We start from the raw sequence: 23,980 nt of genomic DNA on the forward strand, positions 1-23,980 counted from the left end.
AGCATTAGGAAAGGAAACAAATGTAACAAACATAAGACACAGGAAAGAAAAAATGTCAGATACAATATTTTCACTTAAGGAACATTTATTTATGCATTTATATATACACACATACACAAAGAGCTGTTTTAGCAGCAAATTTTGGACTGTCTATCTCAAGTTATGACTACTTTTACGGTATTAACCTGCTTATACATTGTAATGGCTAAGGATGAAATTATTCAAGATTGGAAGGAACAAATGTTACATTTTAAGAACTGGATACTGAAATAAATTCACAGAAATAATCCCCTGACAAATACGAATTCTGAGGGAATAGTCACTCCTCAATTTCTATGTTTGTTATGGTCATAATAATTAATAATAAGACATTTTAAAACCTTTAGATACGTTTTAGCACAAGCGTGCCAAAGACACAGAATTTGTGTCTAAAATCAGGTTACTCCCAAATGCACATTTTGTATGTCTCCACAATCAAACACATCTGATTAAACTCATCAGCTCATTGATAGAGACCTGAAATGGGTCAGTCATATAAGGTAGACATCCAAAATGTGTACTGCTGTGAGTACCAAGGCTGGGAAACAAGCTTTTATTCATCTGTAACTAATATGCGAAAAACCAAACGCAGTGGAAATTTTTCAAGATTATTACATACATTTCACTGATGAAAAACAGAATCAAAAAAGTGTTCTTTGAAGAACAAGATTCAATGCCCTACTCCCTGACAAAGTCTACACAGTTTTCCCTGCTATACTTTAACCCGCATTTGGCACTGATTTGATCGAATTTGTGGCTAAAATGTGTTTAGTCCAACAACCATGCATGTAAACTGCTACCATTAATGCCACATACTATGTGTGTTACCATTAAAAAATGAAAGCATAAATTATAGTGACACCATGGTACCATTTTTATCACCCACCACATTATTTTTAAGCATCATTCTGACAGAAAGTTGCATCACAGATTTAGCTTGTACATTTAACGATCTATGAAACATCCCTCTTCTTTGCTTTTACAAAAGTACTAGAAGCAAGACTTTCAAGGGGTATTCTGAAGAATTTCAAACACTCATCTTCTTCTCTGCCAGCTTATCCTTTAGCCTGGAGATTGTGTTGCTGACGTGTCTTTGGATGTGTTGTTACTGTCCTCACTGCTTAAGCTCACAGCCACAGCCACAATAATGCCAAGCACAACTGCAGCTACAACTGCTCCGACTATGATTTTGTACTTCATATTCTCCCAGCGCTTCTTCTGTTTCACCTTCGTCGAGGTCTTTGAGAATTGTTCGCTCTAAAAAGAAAGAGGTACGATCATTAAAATAACTTAATATTAATGTATAGATTCTTGATGACACAAAAATTGAGCTTTTTTCAGAATTCGAACTGACTTTTTTGACTGTTACTAAAAGTCTTCATCTGAAAAATGAGAAAGGAAAAACATGCAAGGCTTTGTGCTTTTGTCTTGGGTGTTTTGTTTTCTTAACTGTAATTATAGTCTTTGTTTGGATAAGTAACTGACACCAACCACACACAGTGTAAATCAAAAATCACACTGTTTTTGTTTACTTAGGCCATAAAAGAACTGTACCTCTGACAGAGCCTGGTTTCTGCTAATTTTTTTTCCACTGCTGTCACCTGACAAGAGTTTTGGTTTCTTGCCACTATTGCCTTTAGCATACTCAGTTAGGGTGACATCAACACCGAACTGAATTGAATCAACACTGAACTGAGTTGAATAATGACATTACTGCATTCTGCTTACCACTGAATTGAACCCTTTTCATAATTTAATAATTAACTTGTGATATTGATAGTTATTCAGATGAATTAAAGGAGAAGTCCACTTTCAGAACAAAGATTTACAGATAATGTGTCATCCAAGATGTTCATGTCTTTCTTTCTTCAGTCGTGAAGAAATTATGTTTTTTGAGAAAAACATTTCAGCATTTTCTCAATATAATGGACTGCTATGGTGCCCCGAGTACAAACTTCCAAAATACAGTTTAAATGCGGCTTCAAACGATCCCAAATGCGGTTGTAAACGATCGGTTATTTTCACAAAAATAATACAATTTATATACTTTTTAATGTCAAACGCTCATCTTGTTTTACTCTTACTTTGTTAAGTGTGTTTGACCTTCTTTCCATGTTCACTTTGCACAGACTGGGTCGGTACTTCTGCAGCGATGTAGGATGATTTTGAAATGACTTTTGAAGTTGAGGGAGAAAATACGATTGGAGTTTTTTGACATACCCTAACTGTCTTTAGCCAGAATACACAGTTCATGGAGAGAAAGGCAAGACGAGCGTTTGAGATTAAAAAGTATTTAAATTGTATTTTTTAATGAAAATAACCAATCGGTTCACTAGATAAGACCCTTCTTTCTTGACTGGGATCATTTACAACCGCATTTGGGATCGTTTGAAGCCGCATTTAAACTGCATTTTGGAAGTTTAATCTCGGGGCACCATATCAGTCCATTATATGTAGAAAAATGCTGAAATATTTTCGTCAAAAAACAATTTTTTTACGACTGAAGAAAGAAAGACATGAACATTTTGGATGAAAAGGGGGTGAGTACATTATATGTGAATCTTTGTTTTGGAAGCGGACTTCTCCTTTAAACTAAACTGAGATGAATAACACAACTGTCCTCTGTGCAGTTTCTTTACAGCTGAAATTTGTTGCATAACTGATGAATTTTACAACAGTTAGACTATTTCCCTTTTTATTATTGCGTTTTTATTCATTTTTATGAAGCTGCTTTGATGCAATATGTATTGAATAGAGCGCTCTATAAACAAATGTGACTTGACAAAGACTTCCAGTGGGATTTTTAGTATGTTTATATCATAAAACATGAAACCAAAGTGAACTTGTTGCCTGACCTCATGCCATGTATTGCACAAACAGCCTGCTATACTATTGCACAAGTTTTGTTCATTTCATAACAAAAGGAAATGGCTTTCTAAAATTAACAAGGTAAACTAAACTCAGGATGCAAATTGTACACTCTTTTTTCCGTACACCCCACCTAGACACTATTTATAGACTTCAATTTGACATGCCCTTGCTTTACCTAGAAACACTTGAAATTCCAGTAACCCAGTTTATGGTCATAAGATTCTTCAACAAACCATAAAAGACCACAGGACCATAGAATGTATAAATAAGTGGCCATGCTTTTTGTCAAGCAGTTTTAAATAATATTTATTACATGATAAAACTATCAAGTAAAAATAAGCATCACATAAAAGTTCCACCTTTTCAAGTAGTTTATCAGCTCTGTCCTCAAGCTCCCCGAGTTTTTCTTGACGCTCGTCAACCTTGTTCATATTATCCAGCATGATAACTTTGATTTCCTCCACATCCTCCTGGGCCTGACGGAGGCGGCTTTGCCCATTCTCCTGGAGATAGATGAAATAGATGAAATAGTCACACAAAATGAATGGCAAACATCCTCTATGAAACATACATTATCAATAGCAATAAATTTTGCAATAACATAATTTTCCAATGAAGGACTTAATTGTGCTATTAGACGTTTAACAGAAGAGAAACGCAATCAATGACCCATTAAAAACAAAAAGACTTCCTGGATGCCTCCCATGATAATGGGCTTAGAGTTCTGTTTACAACAAGCACTGGGAATGGAATTCTGGAACACAGCCTCTGCCTCTCTCACAGTTTAACATGGAAAAGCGCAGGGGAGAGACATAGAAACTGTGCATTTCTTCAGGCTATTGCATCTAAACCCACAATGAGGCCCTTTGTGAAAACAACATGGCTGAGATCCACGAAATCCATGAGATCCATTTAGAGACTGTGACCTCCCTGTCATTAGCAGTCTCTCTACAGCATCAGCCATATCAGCTGAGTCAGAATGTTAATTCCTCTCTTTGTGCTCAGAAGGATGCAAGTGACTTGAGGTCAAGGTTTAGTTGATGAGTGGCCTGTCGTAGATGGGAAACTGTCACACAAAGTTCAATGAAATTATTCATTTTACAGGAAATTCCACTTATTATTCATTTCACATAAGAGCCGTACACAATAGAGCAGTGGTTCTCAACCGGTGTGTCACAGCCTAAAAGCGGATCACGAGTCTGTTCTAACAGGAACAGCAGGGATAAAATGCAGCTAACATAATAGAACTGTGTATAGGATATTAAAATGAATATGTTTGTTATGTTTTACAAGAAAGGAGAAACCCATATATTGTTTTTGTTGACACTGAAGGCTCTGAATGAATTTTAAAACTACAGTAATCCAGTGAACAAAATTTACACTACTGGTCAAAAGTTAAGATTTTTAATGTTTTTAAAAAGTCTTACCAAGCCTGCATTTATTTCATACAAAGTACAGCTAAACAAAATTTTAAATATTTTTACTATTTAAAATAACTGTTTTCTATGTGAATATATTTTGAATATATTTTAAAATGTAATTTATTCATGTGATCAATGAAATGATATGAATTAATACCTTTAAGGATGCTTTAAATTTATCAAAAGTAATGATAAAGACATTTATAATATTACAAAAGATTTATGTTTTAGTTAAATGCTGTTTTCTGAACTTTCTATTCATCAAACCTCCAAAAAATTCTACTCAGCTGTTTTTTTTTAACATATTAATAATAATAAATGTTTTTTGAGCAGCAGATCAGAATATTAGAATGATTTCTGAAAAATCATGTGACTAGAGTAATGATGCTGAAAATTCAGCTTTAAAATCACAGAAATAAATTATATATTAAAATAAATATTCAGTAGAAGATTCAAAAAGAAAATGTTTATTTTAAATAGTAAAAATATTTAAAAATTGTACGTTTTTTGTTGCACTTTGGATCAAATAAATGCAGTCTTGATGAGCAAAAAAGACTTTAAAAACATTAAAAATCTTACTGTTTAAAAACTTTTGACTGGTAGTATATATATATATATATATATGTGTGTGTGTGTGTGTGTGTGTGTATTAACATGATGCTAAAGCAAAACCAGTGATATAGTCTTGAATGGAAAACATCATAGAAAACAAGACATCATAAAACACAACCATAAAAGGTGCCTCAAACCGTAAATAAATAAATATTGCTGTATAAATAAATATGTAAATATCTGAGCGTTAAAGCAAAATGATGGTATAGTCTTATGGATTGGAGTTGGGTCTCACATTGCATAACTAAGTAAATATGGTACAGAAATATTCACATTTAAAACAGCAGAAGCACAAAGGATCAACCAAAAACTTAAAACAGTAGATTATAAGCATGTTATAACAGCAAGTTTATAACCAGTTTTTCGTCACTCTTTGCATATGAAAAGAACTACAGGATACACATCTCTTTTCTTTGCCTCCTTCCTTCCCTTCCTTCCTCTCTCATTTTAACTGCTATTATGAATATGGAATTTCCTTGAGACTAGGCAAAATCCCCTCTCTTGTGTGTTTCAACTCAACACTTGTAATGTTGTCATTTCAAGCCACCTGAGTTGAACCAACAATATGGGTTAAAAACCTTATTGCTAATGACATTCAAATGACATTTAACATGGGGGAAAACCCTAGGCATGTTCAGACAACCCATAAACTAAATGTTGTCTGACTTGAGGAATCAGTGCTATTTAACTAGGGAAGTACTGTATCATAACCCTTAAATTAAGTTTGAGTGAAAGCTGTAAATCTATATATAGACTGTCAAAACAATAATCGTCTAGTCATCAAAATGAAAAGTCAATGTATAATTTCACTTTCATAAAGCAAAGTGGCAGCTGGTATATATGAAAAGAGACGAGGAAAGGAACTAATCTGTTTAGACCACAGCATTTAACGAATTAAAAGTTACTGTACTAAAAACAGTTTACAGTTTTCAAATCGAGTCGTCAGCATTTAAGTTGCCTAACAAAGTTTGATTTAAACAGTTTGCTTTTAAGCGTCCTTCTGCTCTCACATGGCCATGTTTTATTTAAAGTACAGCGTAAGTATGTCCAGCACAAAACGAAACAAAAAGAACGAGCTTCAAAGACAAAACAACTTACCATTGTTTTAATCTGTCGCTGTTAATACACCACAAACTGTCACCGAATATACTGCATCTGAAAGAGACACCAGCAGCTGATAAGAGAAAATAACACAAGCTCGATATCTTAACAGCTCATGCGCGTCTTTACAAAACTCTTCCAAAGCTTTAATCTTCTGCTCGACTGCTGTAAGGAAGCGCCTCCTTTATCTGACTGGCATGAATTCGCACTGCGCAGCTGCGTGACATACTCGTACGCCCATCTCCTGACTTGCTATACTGCCTCTGTAACCGTGCCATTGTTCTTGGTCGTGTACCAAAACGTGCATTTTAAAGTGAGTGCACGTCAGCATTCGTAACATATTCACAAAAACCAAATCGAGATGTCTCACAAGGGTATACACAGTGTTGGGAACGTTACTTTGGAAATGTAATAGGTTACAGATTACAAGTTACTTGATTAAAATTGTAATAAGTAGTGTAACTGTTCAATTACTTTATTAAAGTAATGTAACATTACTTTTAATTACTTTTTGATTACTTTTCTAAATTTCTAATATTTTCAACTGTTAATCATTTTGAAACATTTAAACCAGGCAGAGTTAACCTTACAGTAGTGTTCAACACTGATTACTGTCAGACTTTCAAAATACTTTATCACTTGAATTAAGATTATAATAAGTAAGGGATGATATACATCTTTATTTTGCGATAACAAAGCCTCCATGAAGAAATCAGTTGCTAGCAAACGGCAAGTTCAAACTAGACATTTTAGGGATACAGTGCAGCCATACCAGTTTTCTTACACAACATTTCACCGCATAAATAATTAAGTAGTAGTACTAGTTTGTTAGTTATCTTATAATCCATTACAATGTACAAAAATAAAAAATGGCAGCGGCTGCGTTTGTATGAAACAATAGAGCAAGCCCACGATACCAGGATGACAGAATTAAGAAACTGCCCACATAATATTGAATTAAGCTTTAATATTTTATTAGCTAACCAAACGCAAAGCTTCCGCCAAGAAAAATTATCAAACATATAGCACTGACTTAAGTTGCCCCGAAAGAGTCTGAGCTGTGTAATAATTTAATTTAAAGCACAGCCACCACAAATTCAGACTTTTTTTTTTACTTACATTTTTGGGCTTCTTATGCCTTTTATTGTGATAGGACAGTAGAGAGATGACAGGAAAGAGCTGGGAGGAGAGAGGGGAGCGGGATCGGCAAAGGACCTCGAGACGGGAATCGAACTCGGGTCACCGTGAGCACAGTTGCGCTATATGTCATAGCAAGATCATAACATAAATAACCTCATAACAAGAAATAGTTTAATAGCCATGATACTGGGTTTGAAATCAAATGTTTGCATATTTATGACAGAAAACACTAGCCTCTAACAATGCCTTGGAAAAAAACAATCTTAAAAAATAAAGTTTATGCATAAATCCAAATAGGAAATAAAACAGTTATCGAATAAGCATGTGTCCTAAACTCCTGAAACATTGGTGTCTCATTTTAGAGCAGTCAATGCAATAAAAAAGAAGTCAATTAAATTTGTAAGTGGGGGTGGGTGTGTGAAAAAATTCAGATGTAATCCCCTTTGTAATCACTGGCATTTTTTAAAAGTAACTGTAATTTAATTACATATTTTTCTCAGTAACTGTAACTAATTACAGTTACATTTATTTTGTAATTAAATTATGTAATTCCGTTACATGTAACTAGTTACTCCCCAACACTGGGTATACATAATGTTAATCACTGCTTTTGTGAATCGATTCTTTTTAAAGAATCAGTTGAACCGATTCACAAACTATGCTAATAGAAAACTTACCACAGAAATCTTGAGGGGAAAGTTTGTTGAAGATGGTGTAGGAAAAACAAGATAAAATCACAGCTGGGGAAAACATGCTGGGATGATGATTTGGCTAGTGCACAGGCCTGTCTGTACTTGATTTTCCTTTGACAGTTATAAGATATAAGAATCTAGAGTACACAATCCACTTACCATAAAAACACATTTTTTTCCTATTGGTGTATCATGTAAGTTTACGTTTGGTGGCTTTTATTTCAGCTAATGTCAAAACTTGCTTTTCATCCCTCTCTAGAGATGCTACTTGGTGGATATACAGTAGAGGTCAAAAGTTTACACCCCCCCTTTTAGAATCATTCAAAATGTTATTTTACCAAAATAAAAGGGATCATACAAAATGCATGATATTGTTTATTTAGTACTGACTTGAATAAGTTATTTTACATAAAAGATGTTTACATATAGTCCACAAGAGAAAAAAAATAGTTGAATTTATCAAAATTACCCGGTACAAAAGTTTACATCCCCTTGATTCTTAATACTGTGTTATTATACCTGAATGACCCACAGCTGTTTTTTTTTTTTTTTTTTTTTTTTTTCTTTTGTTTAGTGAGTTGTTCATGAGTCCCTTGTTTGTCCTGAACAGTTAAACTGCTGTTCTTCAGAAAAATTATACTGAGATCCATCTTTTCACACTGAGGACAACTGGGGACTCCTATGCAACTATTATAGAGGGTTCGAATGCTCACTGATGCTCCAGAAGGAAACATGATGCATTAAGAGCCTAAGGGTGAAAAGTTTTGAAGATCAGGATAAATTGACCTTATTTTGTCTTCTGGAAAACATGTAACTAACTTCTGTAGCCTCTGAAGGGCAGTACTAAATGAAACAAATATTATATTTAGACAAAATAAGAAAAACGTACACATCTCCATTCTATTCAAAAGTTTTCACCCCCAGGCTCTTAATGGATGGTTTTTCCTTCTGGAGCTTCAGTGAGCATTTAAACCTGCTGTAATAGTTGCATATGAGTCCTTCAGTTGTCTTCAGTGTAAAAAGATGGATCTTAAAATCTTACAGTCATTGTTAGAAAGGGTTCAAATACACAAAAATGCTAGAAAGCCAATGAATTTGTGGGACCTGAAGAATTTTTCTGAAGAACAGCAGGCAGTTTAAGTATTCAGGACAAACAAGGGACTCATGAACAACTATCACTAAACAAAAAACAACACAGCTGTGGATCATCCAGGTAAGAACAATGAATTAAGAATCAAGGGGATGTAAACTTTTTAACCGGGTCTTTTTATAAATTAAGCTATTATTCTCTCTTGCGGACCATATGTAAACATCTTTTATGTGATCTTATTCAGGTCAGTACTAACTAAACAACATGCATTTTGAATGATCCCTCTTATCTTAGTAAAATAATTAACCTTTTTAACAATTCAGAAAGGGGGGTTTAAACTTTTGACCTCAACTGTACTAACTAAATAAATTAATATAAACCCATGCAATAATATTAGAAAATTGTTTCCTTTTAGTGTATTAACATAGTAACATCGAATAAGAGGAAGTTTAAAAACATGTCGAACACCGTTTTACTGAGAGATCAAATCTTTATTTACAAAATATCACATTTCCCAGATATTACAGGCTGTTTATGCTAAATAAGACTCAAATCCAAGGCACTTAATGAGTTTTTAAATTATTACTTGTAGTAGGTGATTTAACAAATGATTCAGTGTCTTCATCAGAAATGTTTTCTTTGATTAAAAGGTTTGTTTAATCAGGGAGAATAATACATAAAATGCTTAAAACCCTCCTATTTTTACATACAGGAAGATGTTAATGGAAGCAACAAGAAACATAGCATAATAAGACTTAGGTTAACAAACATTCAAACAGTCAAGTCATTCTGACTACATACAGACATCCAGTGTCTTGACCTCTCCAAAGCAAAGTGCAAAAAGCTACCCAGCAGACTAATTTAAGATCAGCCAACAATAACATTCAGAAAAGTGATTTTCATTGGCTGATTTGAGATATGTAAAAACTGCAACTTGAAAAGTACAGTACAGGCTCTAAAACATTCCTCCTTTCTCTGTTTATGAAACAAGAAAAAGGTATGCGTCTTGACTTTTGGAAAGCTCCCACAGTGCAAGGCCAAACTTTTGATGCAGTACATTAATATTCTGATTACAGTACTGACTGCATGTGGTACAGTGCAAGTGTTACACTGCATGTCAAATTCAATGCAGTGATTTATGAGAATATGGAAAATATCCATTGTTCCTATCTAAATTTTTCCCATCTAAATGACCTTGTTCAGGTGCTCTTGTTCCATTAAACATGTTTATTTATTCTATAGGACGAAAATCAGTTTCTCTGTTTTGAAGTTAGGGGGCACTGCCAATGTAAGACAGAAAAACTTACTCCAAACATCTAACAATTTTATAATTTCCTCAATGAAATGGTGTGTTTGTCTATTGCAACAGTTGTAAACACATTTTTGTTTGACCTTTACAAATAGCAATCATGGGTAAAAGCACAAAGACAGTAACCTATCAAATACAAAATAGAGACACTTCGAGATCTAAACGTTTTCCATTACAAGTAACATCTTATGTGATCTAATCTAGTCTTAAATATACTTCATAATTCAATAGATAGAACTTTCACCCATAACCTTCCCTGGATCAATGCCAGTGTATGTCTATTTCAAGGGTACCTTCATTATGAACAATATTCCAAGTACTTTTATACAGCTGTGGCATTTAATCAGGCTTTAGAGAACCATAAAGACAGCTGAAGTGGTCACTAGGATGATCTTTCAGGAGGAGAGAAGTACAAAAACAGCATTTTGTCAACAGACTTTTTTTTAAATCCTCCACTTCAAGGTTTTCGAAGCTGTCATTATGAAAGCTGCTCATTATAAGGGGTTATGTGAGATAAGAAGGTATGTAAGCAAAATGTGCAAATAAAAGGCATGTGTGTGTTATGTGGGAATTCCTGAAGTTTTGACTTGTGTTGGTGTGTGGACATGGTTGCATATATCTATGTGTTTGTAACTGATAAAAATCCTATGGTGGTGTGGGTTTGGGTGCGGGTGAACTGGTCGGGATCACACCAGTAGCAAGGAAGATGATAATCAGAACAATGATGAGGACTATCACAACAATAACCACAATCAGCTTCACGTTCTTCCACCAGTAGGCACGAGCAACCTTCTGAGATGTGTGCCTGAAGTTCTGAGCCTAAGAAGCAGAAAAAGACCAGCAGAGTGTCAGCTAGTGTGGGGACTATAGCTGCATACATTAACCTATCAGTTAAAAGTTTTTTTTTTTTTATTCAGCAAGGACACATTAAATTCATCAAAATATACAGTAAAGGCATTTATAATGTTATAAAGACTTCTAGTTCAAATAAATGCTGTTTCTAATCATTATAAATGGAAGCACAACTATTTTTAATATTGATAAGTATCAAATCAGCATTTTCTAAAGGATCATGTGACACTGAAGACTGGAGTAATGGCTGCTGAACTTTTAGGCTTACCTTTAAAGAATTATTTACATTATAAAATATATTAAAATAGAAACAGTTATTTTAAATTGTAATATTATTTCACAACATTACTTGTTGTTTCAAAAATAAAATTATAAAATGGTAATCTACATAGTTAAAAAACAGTTTGCTGGATAACAGCTGTAATGTGTGATTAGAATCAAAGTTTTTGTACTGAAAGACTCACCCCAGCTTGCAAGTCTTCAGATTTGCCCATCAGATCATCCAGCCTTTCTCCACGGGCCAGGATCCGATCTACATTGTGGGTCATAATGTCTTTGACCCCATCCACTTGAGACTGCAGAGCTTTAACTCGATCCGCATCCTGTGAAGACTCTCCTTCTTTTGGCTCCTGTGTTGAGAGGAATTAAAAAACAAAACATGATCAAAATAGCACCAAGCATATGGTTATACAAATCCGGAAAGTTTGTAAAAAGTTCTGTTGTGCAAAAGCCCATAAACTTAAGTTATAAAATGCAAGTTTTAAAATTCTACAGAATTGGTAGAAAGTCAGAGTTGAAAAAGAGATCTTGGAAAAAAAAAATCCACAGATTTTGTATGTATGCAAATTGTATAATGTCCGAGGTACACATTTCTAGTTACTGTGCAGTTAATTCTCACATTGTATTTTCAGAAAGTTTTGGAATATTTGTCCTCTTCCTAAATTTGTCACCACAAAACAAAGTAATATATAATTTAATAAGAAGGGTTATATTGACCTATTAAGATCTACCTGGTAATATATTTTTTGCTATTTTATTAAAAAGTTTTCAGAGGTAAATCAATATTAATTATAATTTTAACAATATTTCAAGTGTAATTTATGAGATTTGTTGTATTTTGAATCCAAGTTTTCTTTGTAAAAGGCAAAAAGTTAAACATACTGATTTCAAAGTCAAGGATTCATTAGTTTGAATATAGACTAAACCAAATCATATCACCTTAGTTGATAATTCAATTTACTTTATTTTCGACAAAACATCCCATGTTTTGGTTGTGACTGAACATTTTCGGCAGCGACAATAATGTTTTGGCAGCTAACTTACTAAAAACTTACTAAACTTACTATACTTACTAAAACACTAGTAAAACATACTAAAATACTAAAAAATTTGCATAACTGTACTAAAATTTTGTTTATTTCCCCCAAATAAAGCATTATGCATTTCCTTTTGTCACTGCTGAAACAAGGATGACAAGTCATGGTCGTAACTGTTACGCAAGTGACAATTTTACATAGCCTACTTTTGGGCCCAGCTCAAAGATGCTAATCAGCACATGGTTAGCTGGCACAGTTTTGAACGGTTGTACACACAGAAAAACTACATTTTATGGAATAACTCCCAGAAAAACAGAGGTCACTAATGAAACTTCAACAAATGTTTTGGTCATGACTGTTATGGTAGTGACAATTTTAGATTTTTTTGTGCCCAGCTCAAAGATGCTAATCAGCACATGGTTAGCTAGCACAGTTCTGAACAGTAGTACACATAAAAACTAAACGTTATGGAATAACCCCCCCCCCAAAAAAAACGTGTGCATAATTGCAGAAAAAAAATGTGTTTGGTAGTTTGGACTTTTTAACACGTTTACCTCAAAATGATGGGGTCTATCTACTGACCATGTAGCTATGAGAGAGTGACAAATGAATATTTCCTGATCATAAATGCAGGGGTGTAGTTAAAATCAGTCTCACTTTTTTGGTAGTGATATGAAAATGTGGGACACATTTTTTTTAACATAAAGTTTTATAATTTACAAAGAAAATATAAAATATTTTTTTTAACTTCACTCTTTTACAAAATCAAAAAAAGATATTTTTAAAAGCAACAACGGAATAAAACGCAAAAAATATTTCAATATCATTTTTATAAGTTAAAAATGTAGGGGTTAGAGTTTGGGACAACCATCTCCAAAATTGACAATACTAAATAAATGATGATTTTATATATATTAAGCTTACTGATCTTTTAAATATTATTGTGAGTTTCAATAAATAACAGAAGGATCTTAATAAACATCTTAGATTTGTATACTTAAATGCTTTTTAAATGTGTTTTTTGGTTGTGTGTTTGTATGTGTGCAACACTGCACAATATATAATAATTGACACACACAAAAAGTATAAGATAACATTAAAACCTTGTCTTTGTATGATTTTTTTAATGCTTATGAGTATATGGAGAGCTGCATTTAATCATTCTGATAGAGAAATTCATGATTTAAGCAACTAAAAAAACAGTAATGGCTGTTATACAGTGCTGCCCATTTCTATATTCAGTAAAAATGTCTCTCAATTAAATAAACTACAGTACATTATATAAAAAACAGTGCTCAGTAATGGCTTCAGATGTGAGAACACATGTGTGATATTGACAAAAGCGATGCAAGATAGCTTTACTGCATTCACACATCAAAACACCAATAAATTACTGTAACGCTGGTAAATGCAGCATAAGAACCATAATAACCATCATTGGCATGGTTCATTTTACCATTTGGGTACTTTTCTCATGTTAAGCCACGTTAAACACCTTTAATTCCTTATGCACTGCTGAAACTTCATAAACAAAAGGTGTTACCAGGAAACTAAAAGCAATGCTGCGTCACTACCTGTTCTGCCCTTTCTATTCTAGTCAATGGCTGTGTCACAAGGGCCTTCAGAATGGCTGAAAGCTATTAGGTAACACTGTATACTGACAGCCTGAAGTACCATTATTGTGGCAAAATGGGGCTGTGTGATATCTATTACTATAATGTGATGGCAAGAACATAAAAAAGTAAAAAAAGCCTCCATCTAGTCATCCATCTTCTTTTAAAGTCCAATACCAGCAGCCAAATGTTTTCAAGAACAAACATCACGATTTCAAACGACCATTTCCTCAAAATACTGTCGAAGAACGGTACTTTAACCACAGTCTCACCTAAAAATACAGAGGGTTTCTTATATTGTGGTACTGTTGAAATTATTTGAAAAAACAAACGGTTGACTGTTGATTAACTTTATCTCAAGCAGCCCAGCCTGCGGATCTCACACTTCAACAGTCAAGGGGAACGTGTGATCTGATCAGCATATTTGTATACTGTAGTTAAAACATACAAAAGTAAGCATTTAATAAGTGTAGAGCTCAATAGTCAGTTGTGTCTTGTAAACCGGTTATACTCCACAGCTCAAGGTAAATCCAATCCATCTGTGTAAACAAATCTGTACAAGAAAGTTGCAATGCAAATTGGATGGAGCTTAAGTATAAAAGTGTTATCTAAACAGCACATTTGTTTTAAAAATCCCAACCAAATTATCTACGTTAACTCAGCAGGAACGTAGAAACTAAGCATAACTTGAAAAACGAGCTTCGCCCTGTTTTGAGTGCGTCAACCCACAACCGGTAAAACTAAAATAAAAAATATCAACCTAGTCTAACGTTAACTTTTCTACCACTAAAAGTAACATGACTTACACGGACACAGACAGGAACTGAGTTTACATAGTTGGTTAGTTAGTTTTACATTTAGTAAGCGATGCAACAACAAGAAGCACCTGCTGCTGACTGTCGTTCGTTTCTTAACTTACCGTATTATTTGGATCAGCCAACCCCATGATTGTACTGTTTGGTGTTTTAATTTACTCCACGAAAAAAAAAAACTTTTACACTTTATCCTTCCGAGTTAAAATGTTTGTAACTGTTTCTTCGAATGACCGACAGATGCAAACCGCGTCAACACTTCCTGGTCTCTAATTCAGTCTTTTCCTCCAGCGAATGATTTGGCTTCGGTCCACCTCTGTGGCGCCACTTCTCATAACATCCTCAAGAGGGCGCTGGACTGATGACGCATAAACACCTCTAAGGTGCTATCAACATTTTTGCGTTTCAGGTATGACAACATTGTTCTCGTAAGACCAGACAAGTCAGTGAATCATTTGATTTTCTAAAAATGCTGATGTGGTTTTTTTTTTCGTTAGTGTTTATGTCATTAAGTTTGTTTTTAGAGTAGTTTTAACGTAAGTGACATCAGGGCAAAACGATTAGACTCCTATGAACGAAACTAAACTTTTCTTCCGCCAGTGTAACAATTGGCTCCACCTAAATGCCTCAAGCATTACATGTATTCACGTCAATGTCATATACTAGACACAATCAATGCATAAACTGATGAAGAATTATCCAACAATACTTTAATAACTTTTATTTTTCAAAATCAGATGTGGAACATCTCAAAGAAACCTCAAGTTATAAAATGAAGTTTTACAATTTAAATAAACATTTTTAAAAAATAGACAACAATAGCTTCATATTTTTACTATTACAGAAGCTGCTAAAACAAGTTATCAAAACAGGCCAGTCTTTTTTTGTTTCCTGGTGCATGCTTATGACATCTTTTAGTTTCAATTCAAATTCTGTGGTAGTTCCCTGTACAACATTTTTAACATGATCCTGACATCATCCTTCTCCCGACTACTGTTTCGGCCACACACAGGTATTTTACATGACATGAAGACATAAGAAACTGCATTTACATTTTGATACAAATAAAGATTCGTGTATAAAAGATCTGCATCACTTTTCAGTGGCCTTGTTTAATGATGATATCAGTCATGCCGTCAATCTTGTGCAGCTCCAAGTTCTGTAAAGGAAAAAAAGAGTTTTTAGATTTACAGCAATCAAATGTTAAGATGATTCAGGAGATCAGAAATACATAAAACATAAGCTACAAAACATTCAATGCATACTAATGCAAGACAGAACTAAAAACAAATATAGCTGCAAGCAGCGATTACCGGGGTTCAAGAGCTTTAAAACATTTAAAGGGGTTCCCACACCTTGGTTAACTTCAAATTCAAGGAACTTTAAAGGACTTTCCAGGTCCAATACCCTCAAGGACTTAATGTGTGGATATATTTCAAGTGAGAGCAAGGTTACATTGTGTTACCTTGTAAGATACATTTCAATGATGTTCAATAATGAACTGCCTTTAACTGAAAATTGAGTGTTTACTGTGGCCTTTTTGCATTATTAATGCACTATTCTCTATTTAATACTGTACAGCCACTTTGTCACAATTCTGTATTGTTAAAAGCTCTATATAAATAAAGGTGACTTGACATTGTTACAGTTTTCATGTGTCAAACACAACTATGCAAAAAAGCATTTTATTCAAACTTCACAGCCTATTTTTGCAATGTCTCACTGTGTGTCTGTGAAATGTTGAGGTACTATCATAGTAGTAAAATAAATTCAAGCACTTTCAAGGACCTGTATCTATGTATGTTCATTTCCAAAAACTTTCCAACGCCTTAATTTTTTTTTTTTTCAGATTCACAAACTTTCAAGGATTTTAAGGACCCGTGGGAACCCTGATTTAAGCAAATATGGAAAAAGACATTGCTTAGCAAGTCTTTAACCACCTAAATCAATGATTGAAAAAAAAAAAGCATTTTGGTCAAAACGTAATTTGCCATAGAAATATGTTTTTTTAACGTTTATGACTTATAGTGCCAGCTGTGGTCTGAACCCCTTAAAACTTTGCACGCTTGTTTAGAATCACCTGTTGCATGTGCTCAGCAGGTTCGTGAAGTTTTGAGTTTCCCTTAGGCTTTATGGGATTTTGGGTACATTTGGACAGGGCCCTTTTCTAAATGACCCCATTATACCCCCAAAGGGAAAATTTATTATTGGCCTAGAGAGTCCAGAGAATTGTACTGCAGTGTTTTTTCCAGATTGAGCGAATAACCTAGGACTATTGTTTTTTTTTTTTTTACATCTTCTCAATCATTTAACAAACGATATGATTGACAGCAGTAGTTCTAGAGGCAAAGTTATCCATAATGAGGAGTCCTATCTTATGACGCAAATATCGGGTGTATGTGCGAAAAAACGCACAAAATACAATCGTTTATACTCCTTGAAAAATGTGATATCGCATTTCAAATTTCTCTCAGACCTTTAGGGCCGTAAGGTGAACAGGCCCTCTGAGTTTCGTTCCAATCGGCCTCCGTTAACCTTGTCTGACAGGTGCTCAAATTCCGATATGTCATGCCGTCGAAAGTTCAACTTTTTTTTTGATAACTACTGATATCCACTCTCAACAGAATCTTTCTGCACTGGTTTGATTCCGATTGGGCCAAAAACCTAGGACTAGGTCATCAAAGTAAGTTTTTTTTTTTTTTTTTTTTTTATATGCAAAATACCTGAAAATGATGGTTTAGGAGTTATGAGGAGTTACGATTTTCGTACTTTTAATCGCAGTAGCGCCCACATTATTCCGATTGGGGCGAGCCTTAGTCATGTTGTAGGCGGTGAGAGCACTACCATCCCTCTAAGTTTCAAGTCTCTACGACTTATGGTTTGGGATGCAGGATCAGTTTTACACGGAGATCGCTAATCCGCGAACATTCTAACAATTACAATAGAGTTTCAACACTACACGCTTGAACCCCTAAAAAACAACCTGCTAATATCAACACTGAATTTTAAACAGACCTTTTTGAAATCATTATATATAGCAAAAAGTACCCACTTTCTCATTAGCCAGGTGCAGAAGGGCCACAAAAGCCAATGGTACTGAGAGATTGGTAGCCATTGTGGAGGGAAGCCTGGGGGAAATGAGAAATGTATGCACAGTACATGCAAGAAAAATGTCAGTCCTCCATAGATATTATTTCTTCTATGACCAGCAACAGCGAAAACATACATAGCATAGCACCAAGTTTTGAAAACTGTACCTTTGTACAAGATTCCTGACAGACTGGCTGAATGATTTTTCTCCAGGTACTTCCGTCGTCTCCTCAATGTCTACCTTCTAGAAATAGCAATTTAAGTAAGTCATTAAAACAACAACAACAAAAAAAAATCTAACATAAATATATAAATATAGCTTCTACACTTAACTGCTGAAAAATAAAAATAAAAAAGCTTCATTAAGCTCAAAGTTACAACTACAAACCTTTGCTGGTTTTTCAGGACTCTCTGTTAGGAGACCCCACATAGTGGTCTTTAGCTTTTTCATGTCCATCTTCTTGGCTGTCTTGGCATAGTTTATCTCAATAGTGTTTACCTAGAGCAAATACAATTAATTAATGAGTTATCTATTCAAAACATTTGAAATAAAAACTAATAATAACTGTAGTGTACGTACTTTGTGAGGCTCAGGGACGAGACAGTCCTCTCCGTATGTAGAGATGTCATCTGTGTCCAGAGAGAATGGTGTTGGTTGGTCTGTTGGGGAGTCAACAGATCCTCCAAAGCCGTCAGCATCCTCACTGTCAACTTCCTGTTCACAGAAAACACTAACTGTTGAACAGACCATCTTCAGGACTAGCCGTGACATCTAACAGTAGTGTGCGGTGTACCTGAAGACCAGGGCAGAAGTTGGCTGTGTCATTGGCGTTATTGTAGTCATACTCTCCTATGTCCTCACTCAGCTCTCCCGATAATCTCTTCTTTCCTTCTGCACTGAGCTGGAGTGAGAAAATAAATGATTTGTAAGATGAACAACACAAACCTGGCAGTCAATCTCAGCACGGCATTTTTCTAATGTTGTTGTAGATTTGCCACAACCAATATTCTGTAGGGTAGTAATCCAGACAGGAATATTTGACATTCAAGCACTTACTGTGTTGGAGGGTTTAAGGCTGAGCTGTGACAGGTTACTGGGTGGATACTGGAAGTCTGCTGGAAGTGTGGTTTTCTTGTTACTGGTGTTCAAAGCTGATTTACTAATAGTGGTTGCTGCCTGAAAATAACAAGCATTTCACTGTCAGTTTGTCACCAAGTAATCTGCAGCTACGATTACGACTAATCTACGATTAAGCGCAATGGTCCAAAATAAATGTTTTTATTTACATATTATTACATACTGTGTGCGTGTTTATTATTTACATATAAATACATGCACATGTATATATTTAGGTTTTTTATATATTAAAATTATTTATATATAAATTATATGAATATAAATATATACATGTAATTACATGAAAATATTTTCAAAACATAACTGGATGTGCGTGTATTTATACATAAATATACGCAGTACGCACATATATTATGTAAACAAAACCTTTTATTTTGGATGCTTTTAATCACAATGAATCGTTTGACAGCACTAGTATGAATTGCTGTTATAAAGTGTTTGTTCATTATGGAAGTCATGAAAATACATAATATGAGAATTAACAAATGCAGACTTACTCTAGTTGTTCGAAAGTAATTATGAAAGTTGATATCTCCTTTAAAGTCAATTACGAGAGGATTCTTTGGTGCTCGTTTCCGAGGTTCTTTGTCTGGTTTGTGATCCTCTATACAGGATAAATTAGAAATTTGTGAAATGGCACAAAGCAAGCAAGAAATTAAGAAACTGATCAAATCAAAACTAGGAGTTAAACACTTCTAGACTAATCTTTGACTTACGCTTATGTCCAGGTTTAAAGAGCCAGTAGCCAGGCCCGACCCAAGTGGCCATTGTCCTGGGACTGAAGTATGAATACTCTCTGGGCTGATCAGACAACTGCAGACACATGGTGGCAATATCCACCTCGCCAATAGGAATAACACCTCTGTCAATAACACAAATACAACTCACAGTGAATGGACATAAAACAGAAGACATTCTGATGCAAAAAAAGACTGGTTATTCTGAATAGTCAGAAGCATAAAATAATAACATGAAATGTAGCAGCTAAGGTAAGGTCGAGCTTAGCCTTCGGAATGATGTCTAAATAATTGAAAATGCACAATATTAAACTGCAACTATTCACTTATTGTGAATAGAGGGTGAAACAGTCGGTTTGCAACACAACAGTTAGCAAACACGATGGTGCAATACATTTTGTAAGTACTAACCGTCCTTTCTGAGGGCTCTTTGAACAAGCTTCTCTGTGTTCCTTAAACTCCTCACAGTCTCCCTGTCTGCCCTCGTCCACATCTGCATCAAAATTATCCCCAAAATCTGGAGCCTCATCCTCATCTGGCTCAATGTCTGCATTGACATCAAATGCATGCTCTCCCTGCTTCATCTTCTCAAGCAGCTGGTTGAGGTTTGTGCTCTATATTGGCAATGTGAAAGAGACGATGACATCAATATAAAACACTTAATATCACATGTACACCACTGATAGGTACAAATAGGATCATTTTTTTCCATCAAGGACACATTAATTTGATCAAAAGTTACAGTAACAACATTCATAATGTGTCCACTGTGTCCAAGAAGGGAAAAAATATATAGAGAATGGTCTCACCTGCTCAGGAGTCCATCTGGTAAAAGAGAAATCCTCTAAGGATGGACAAATTGGCCTGTCCTCTAGTGTCTTTAGATGTCCTGGAAGAATCAAAAAGGCATGATTCCATTCCCTCATGTTGTCAAACACCTCAGTGTGATCATACCTCACAACACATGCAGAAATGTTTAGGCTATGAATACAGAATGTTACTTTGTAAACCCAAGAGCAAACTGTCCCACGACTTTGAACAGAGTGTGATGAGCAAAGACAGTTTACCTTTAAACGGCGAGGCAGGAACATGCTGATGGGGCACCCGCTCAGGAGGCGGCTGTGACTTCAGCAAGGTCATATGTGAAGGAAAGCGCAGCTCACAGCGACTGTCTTCACTGAACAGCACAGAGAGGAACACTCCTGCTGTACTGTTTTCATCAAAGGAAGCAGCCATGCGCTGGAACATGGGGTCCACCTGCACAAAGAATGTTTTAAGTTTTCCTGTATATTATGCCAACTACAAAAATGCTTGGGGACCTCACAAGATAAATTAGCTTGTTTAGGACATTAAAGAAACACGCCCAGGCAAGTCACACTTTTCAATGTATGTACTACATAGCAATCTCAACTAAGATTCATGACAGTTAGGGTAGGTCAAGAACTCCCGGTTCATTTTCTTCTCCAACTTCAAAATCGTACATCACTGATTTACCTTTGTTTGTAAAGGGCGTTTGAACTCTTTGCACATTCACTTGTAAACACTGGGTCGGTACTCCTGCAGCGATGTAGGATGAAGTTGGAGGACAAAATTAGAGTTTTTAGTTTTTCAATATACCTTCAATATAACTTGAACCAGAATACACAAAGTTCATGCAGACCTAGACAAGATGAGCATTTGAGGTCGAAAAGCAACCGATTGTTTCGCCTGGGATTGTTTAGAGCCCTTTGAAGCTGCATTGAAATTGCATTTTGGAACTTCAAACTTAGGGGCACTACAGAAGTCCACTATATGGAGAGTAATTCTCAAATGTTTTCTGAAGTAAGAAAGACATGAACATCTTGGATGACAAGGGGGTTAGTAAATTGTTTGTATATTTTTGTGAACTTATCCTTTAATATCACAATTTTCTATAAATCTACTTTGAAAGAATGTGTATTATGAGAAGTGCCATACAAATAATTTTGACTTGTCTCGACTTGCCTCACACTTCATCTCTGATTCAGAGAGATTGATGTTACTGAGGTTCTGCTCCACTGTCTTCTTCTGAGGTCTTTTTTTAGGCTGTTTAGCAGCCACCTGCTCCTGACCGCCCTCGGCTACCTCACCCTCCTCCTCACCATCTTGACCTGGAATGAGATAAGATTTTAGTAATACTGTGCAGGGTCCTAGGACAGAGCATTACATCATTTCTCCACCAAGAAGACAATCAACTAACCCTCTCTGATCAATCCAATCTATGAAAGTTCTAGTAATATTTAGAAACCCATGAACTGAACAAATACTCACTCTCTTTTGGTTTGGTCTCAGATCCCAAGCCTCCCAGGACTCTGTAAGCATCAGCGTGGACCGCATCCACCCTCACCGCATAGATTTTCGTGCTGGCGTCCAGGGTCCCCGCTGCCACCTAGATCAACACAAACACACATTTGCAAAGTTGTTTCCGATAATGCATGTAAGCTAGTGCTAAATACAAATTTGCCAAGTTTCTACCTTGAAGTTGAGCTCAGAGTCTTTCTGCTTGAGAATATCTGCCATGTAATCAATGAGGTGTAGGCCAAACGCATTCTTTGTGGTAATTTTCTGCAAAGGAAAGGTGACAAGTAATAGTCCTGTTGCATCCCAGATGCACACAAAGCAAGAAAACAAAGTAAAATGCAGCGTACATAAATATCAACTCACATTTTCAGTGGAAAGCTTGATGCAGGTTGAATAATGCTCAGATATCTGTGCAGATGACAGCTTGGGAACAGCAGCAGGCGTGCCCGTAGTACTACGATGAAAAAAAAAAACAAGTTTCTTTGTTGTCATGTACTCTGTATTGTCTCACTTTCATTTGCAGCTGAACACCAGGGTTTTAATTTACCTGTGGCTACCGGCCTCGTTGATAGAGGAGTCGGTCACTCCGTGAAGGTCAATGACCCTGGATCTGCGTCTTTGACGTCTCTCCTGTTCATCATCGTTTCCTTGGATATTGTCCAGCAGAGGTGTGCTGGTGGCTGACAGAGCGGCTTTGTGTCCTATTGCCGGTGAGGACCACTGTCGTGGCCGTGGCGTCGGGGTACTGAATGCGCTCATGACGAAACTATTAAATAATATTAATGTGTTATACATCCATACAACACCATAGAGCGAATTCATCAAGTGCAGCTTGCTAAATAATACATTCGGTCTACTTTAACACGGGTAAATCCGGAGACCTCACCATGTAAACAACTTCTAGTAACATTCATTTAGCTGCTTCAGATAAGAACGAACAGCTAACGAACATATCCATAATATAAATGTTATAGAAAATCATTAGGTTTAACCCCAGAGCTATTTTTCAAAAGCGTAATTCATACACGCACACACTTCAGCCTCAGGATTCAGTAAAGCGTTTTATGAACCCATGTTAGCTAGCGCTAAGCATGCTTCTGAATACAAAACAAATTGAAATTACAAACTTAGGCTTTGAAAACGTACATCAAAAGATATACAAACAACAAAAGTTCAAGTTACCTGCGATTATCTGATTATTTTGAAGCAGTACAATTGATTCAAAGTCTCTCTATTCCGTCTGTTCAGACAACCATTTGAAAATTAGCGCCGAACGGTTACAAGCGTCATCCGTGACGTCATACGCACAGACGTAAAAGTGAGATTGTACGCAAAATACTTGATACTTTCATTTTATTCCACAATAACAGTCAATAAAATACATATTTTATTAGATTCCATTTGTTTTATTATAGGTTATATTTGTTTTCTTTAACTAGTATGCATTAAAAGGTAAACGTGAATAATAAACATAGTTAAAGTAATGTCTTTGAACAAATAACTTGCTTTTATTTCTACTGATTTCAAGAAGGTAATATTGGAATTTGGTAGTAAATGCAATATGAGATAGCAGCATTCTACCAAACTCTGTACTACAATGTAGTATCGTGTTGTTGACCGGTGTAGACTAAAAAGTTAATGGATTTCTTGTTATCCGCTAGATGGCAGTAAAGTCGCAGAAAATGACATTCAAGACACATAGTGAGACTCCTATTTCTGCACCCGGTTTCACAGACAGGGCTTAAACCTAGTCCCAGACTAAAATGTAAGTCTGAGCTGTTTCAACTAAAAGAAACTTGCACTGACTTATCTTAAAATATATCATTTT

At 35.4% G+C, this 23,980-nt stretch overlaps 3 protein-coding genes across 3 annotated transcripts; all 3 read right to left on the reverse strand.

Moving 5' to 3' along the window:
• Positions 1 to 170: 170 nt before the first annotated feature.
• vamp5 (vesicle-associated membrane protein 5) lies at positions 171 to 6,233 on the reverse strand. Its single transcript, XM_051110861.1, has 3 exons — positions 6,042 to 6,233; positions 3,270 to 3,413; positions 171 to 1,296 (listed from the first exon to the last, which is right to left on the reverse strand). Exons 1-3 carry the CDS (start codon positions 6,042 to 6,044, stop codon positions 1,102 to 1,104), a joined length of 342 nt encoding a protein of 113 aa, XP_050966818.1. The 5' UTR covers positions 6,045 to 6,233; the 3' UTR covers positions 171 to 1,101.
• Positions 6,234 to 9,434: 3,201 nt separating this feature from the next.
• Positions 9,435 to 15,176, reverse strand: vamp8 (vesicle-associated membrane protein 8 (endobrevin)). Its single transcript, XM_051110566.1, has 3 exons — positions 14,976 to 15,176; positions 11,592 to 11,756; positions 9,435 to 11,094 (listed from the first exon to the last, which is right to left on the reverse strand). Exons 1-3 carry the CDS (start codon positions 15,000 to 15,002, stop codon positions 10,921 to 10,923), a joined length of 366 nt encoding a protein of 121 aa, XP_050966523.1. The 5' UTR covers positions 15,003 to 15,176; the 3' UTR covers positions 9,435 to 10,920.
• A 416-nt stretch (positions 15,177 to 15,592) lies between these two features.
• Positions 15,593 to 23,471, reverse strand: ncaph (non-SMC condensin I complex, subunit H). The gene is made up of 18 exons (XM_051110565.1): positions 23,335 to 23,471; positions 22,700 to 22,918; positions 22,516 to 22,606; positions 22,327 to 22,416; positions 22,123 to 22,240; positions 21,817 to 21,962; positions 20,901 to 21,090; positions 20,643 to 20,722; positions 20,245 to 20,447; positions 19,813 to 19,958; positions 19,594 to 19,700; positions 19,016 to 19,135; positions 18,753 to 18,860; positions 18,539 to 18,673; positions 18,347 to 18,457; positions 18,126 to 18,202; positions 17,921 to 17,996; positions 15,593 to 16,027 (listed from the first exon to the last, which is right to left on the reverse strand). The coding sequence occupies exons 2-18, from the start codon at positions 22,909 to 22,911 to the stop codon at positions 15,968 to 15,970; spliced, it is 2,070 nt and encodes a 689-aa protein (XP_050966522.1). The 5' UTR covers positions 22,912 to 22,918; positions 23,335 to 23,471; the 3' UTR covers positions 15,593 to 15,967.
• Between the last annotated feature and the right edge of the window lie 509 nt (positions 23,472 to 23,980).

This window comes from Labeo rohita, chromosome 5, assembly GCF_022985175.1.
Source record: "Labeo rohita strain BAU-BD-2019 chromosome 5, IGBB_LRoh.1.0, whole genome shotgun sequence".
NCBI lineage: Eukaryota > Metazoa > Chordata > Actinopteri > Cypriniformes > Cyprinidae > Labeo > Labeo rohita.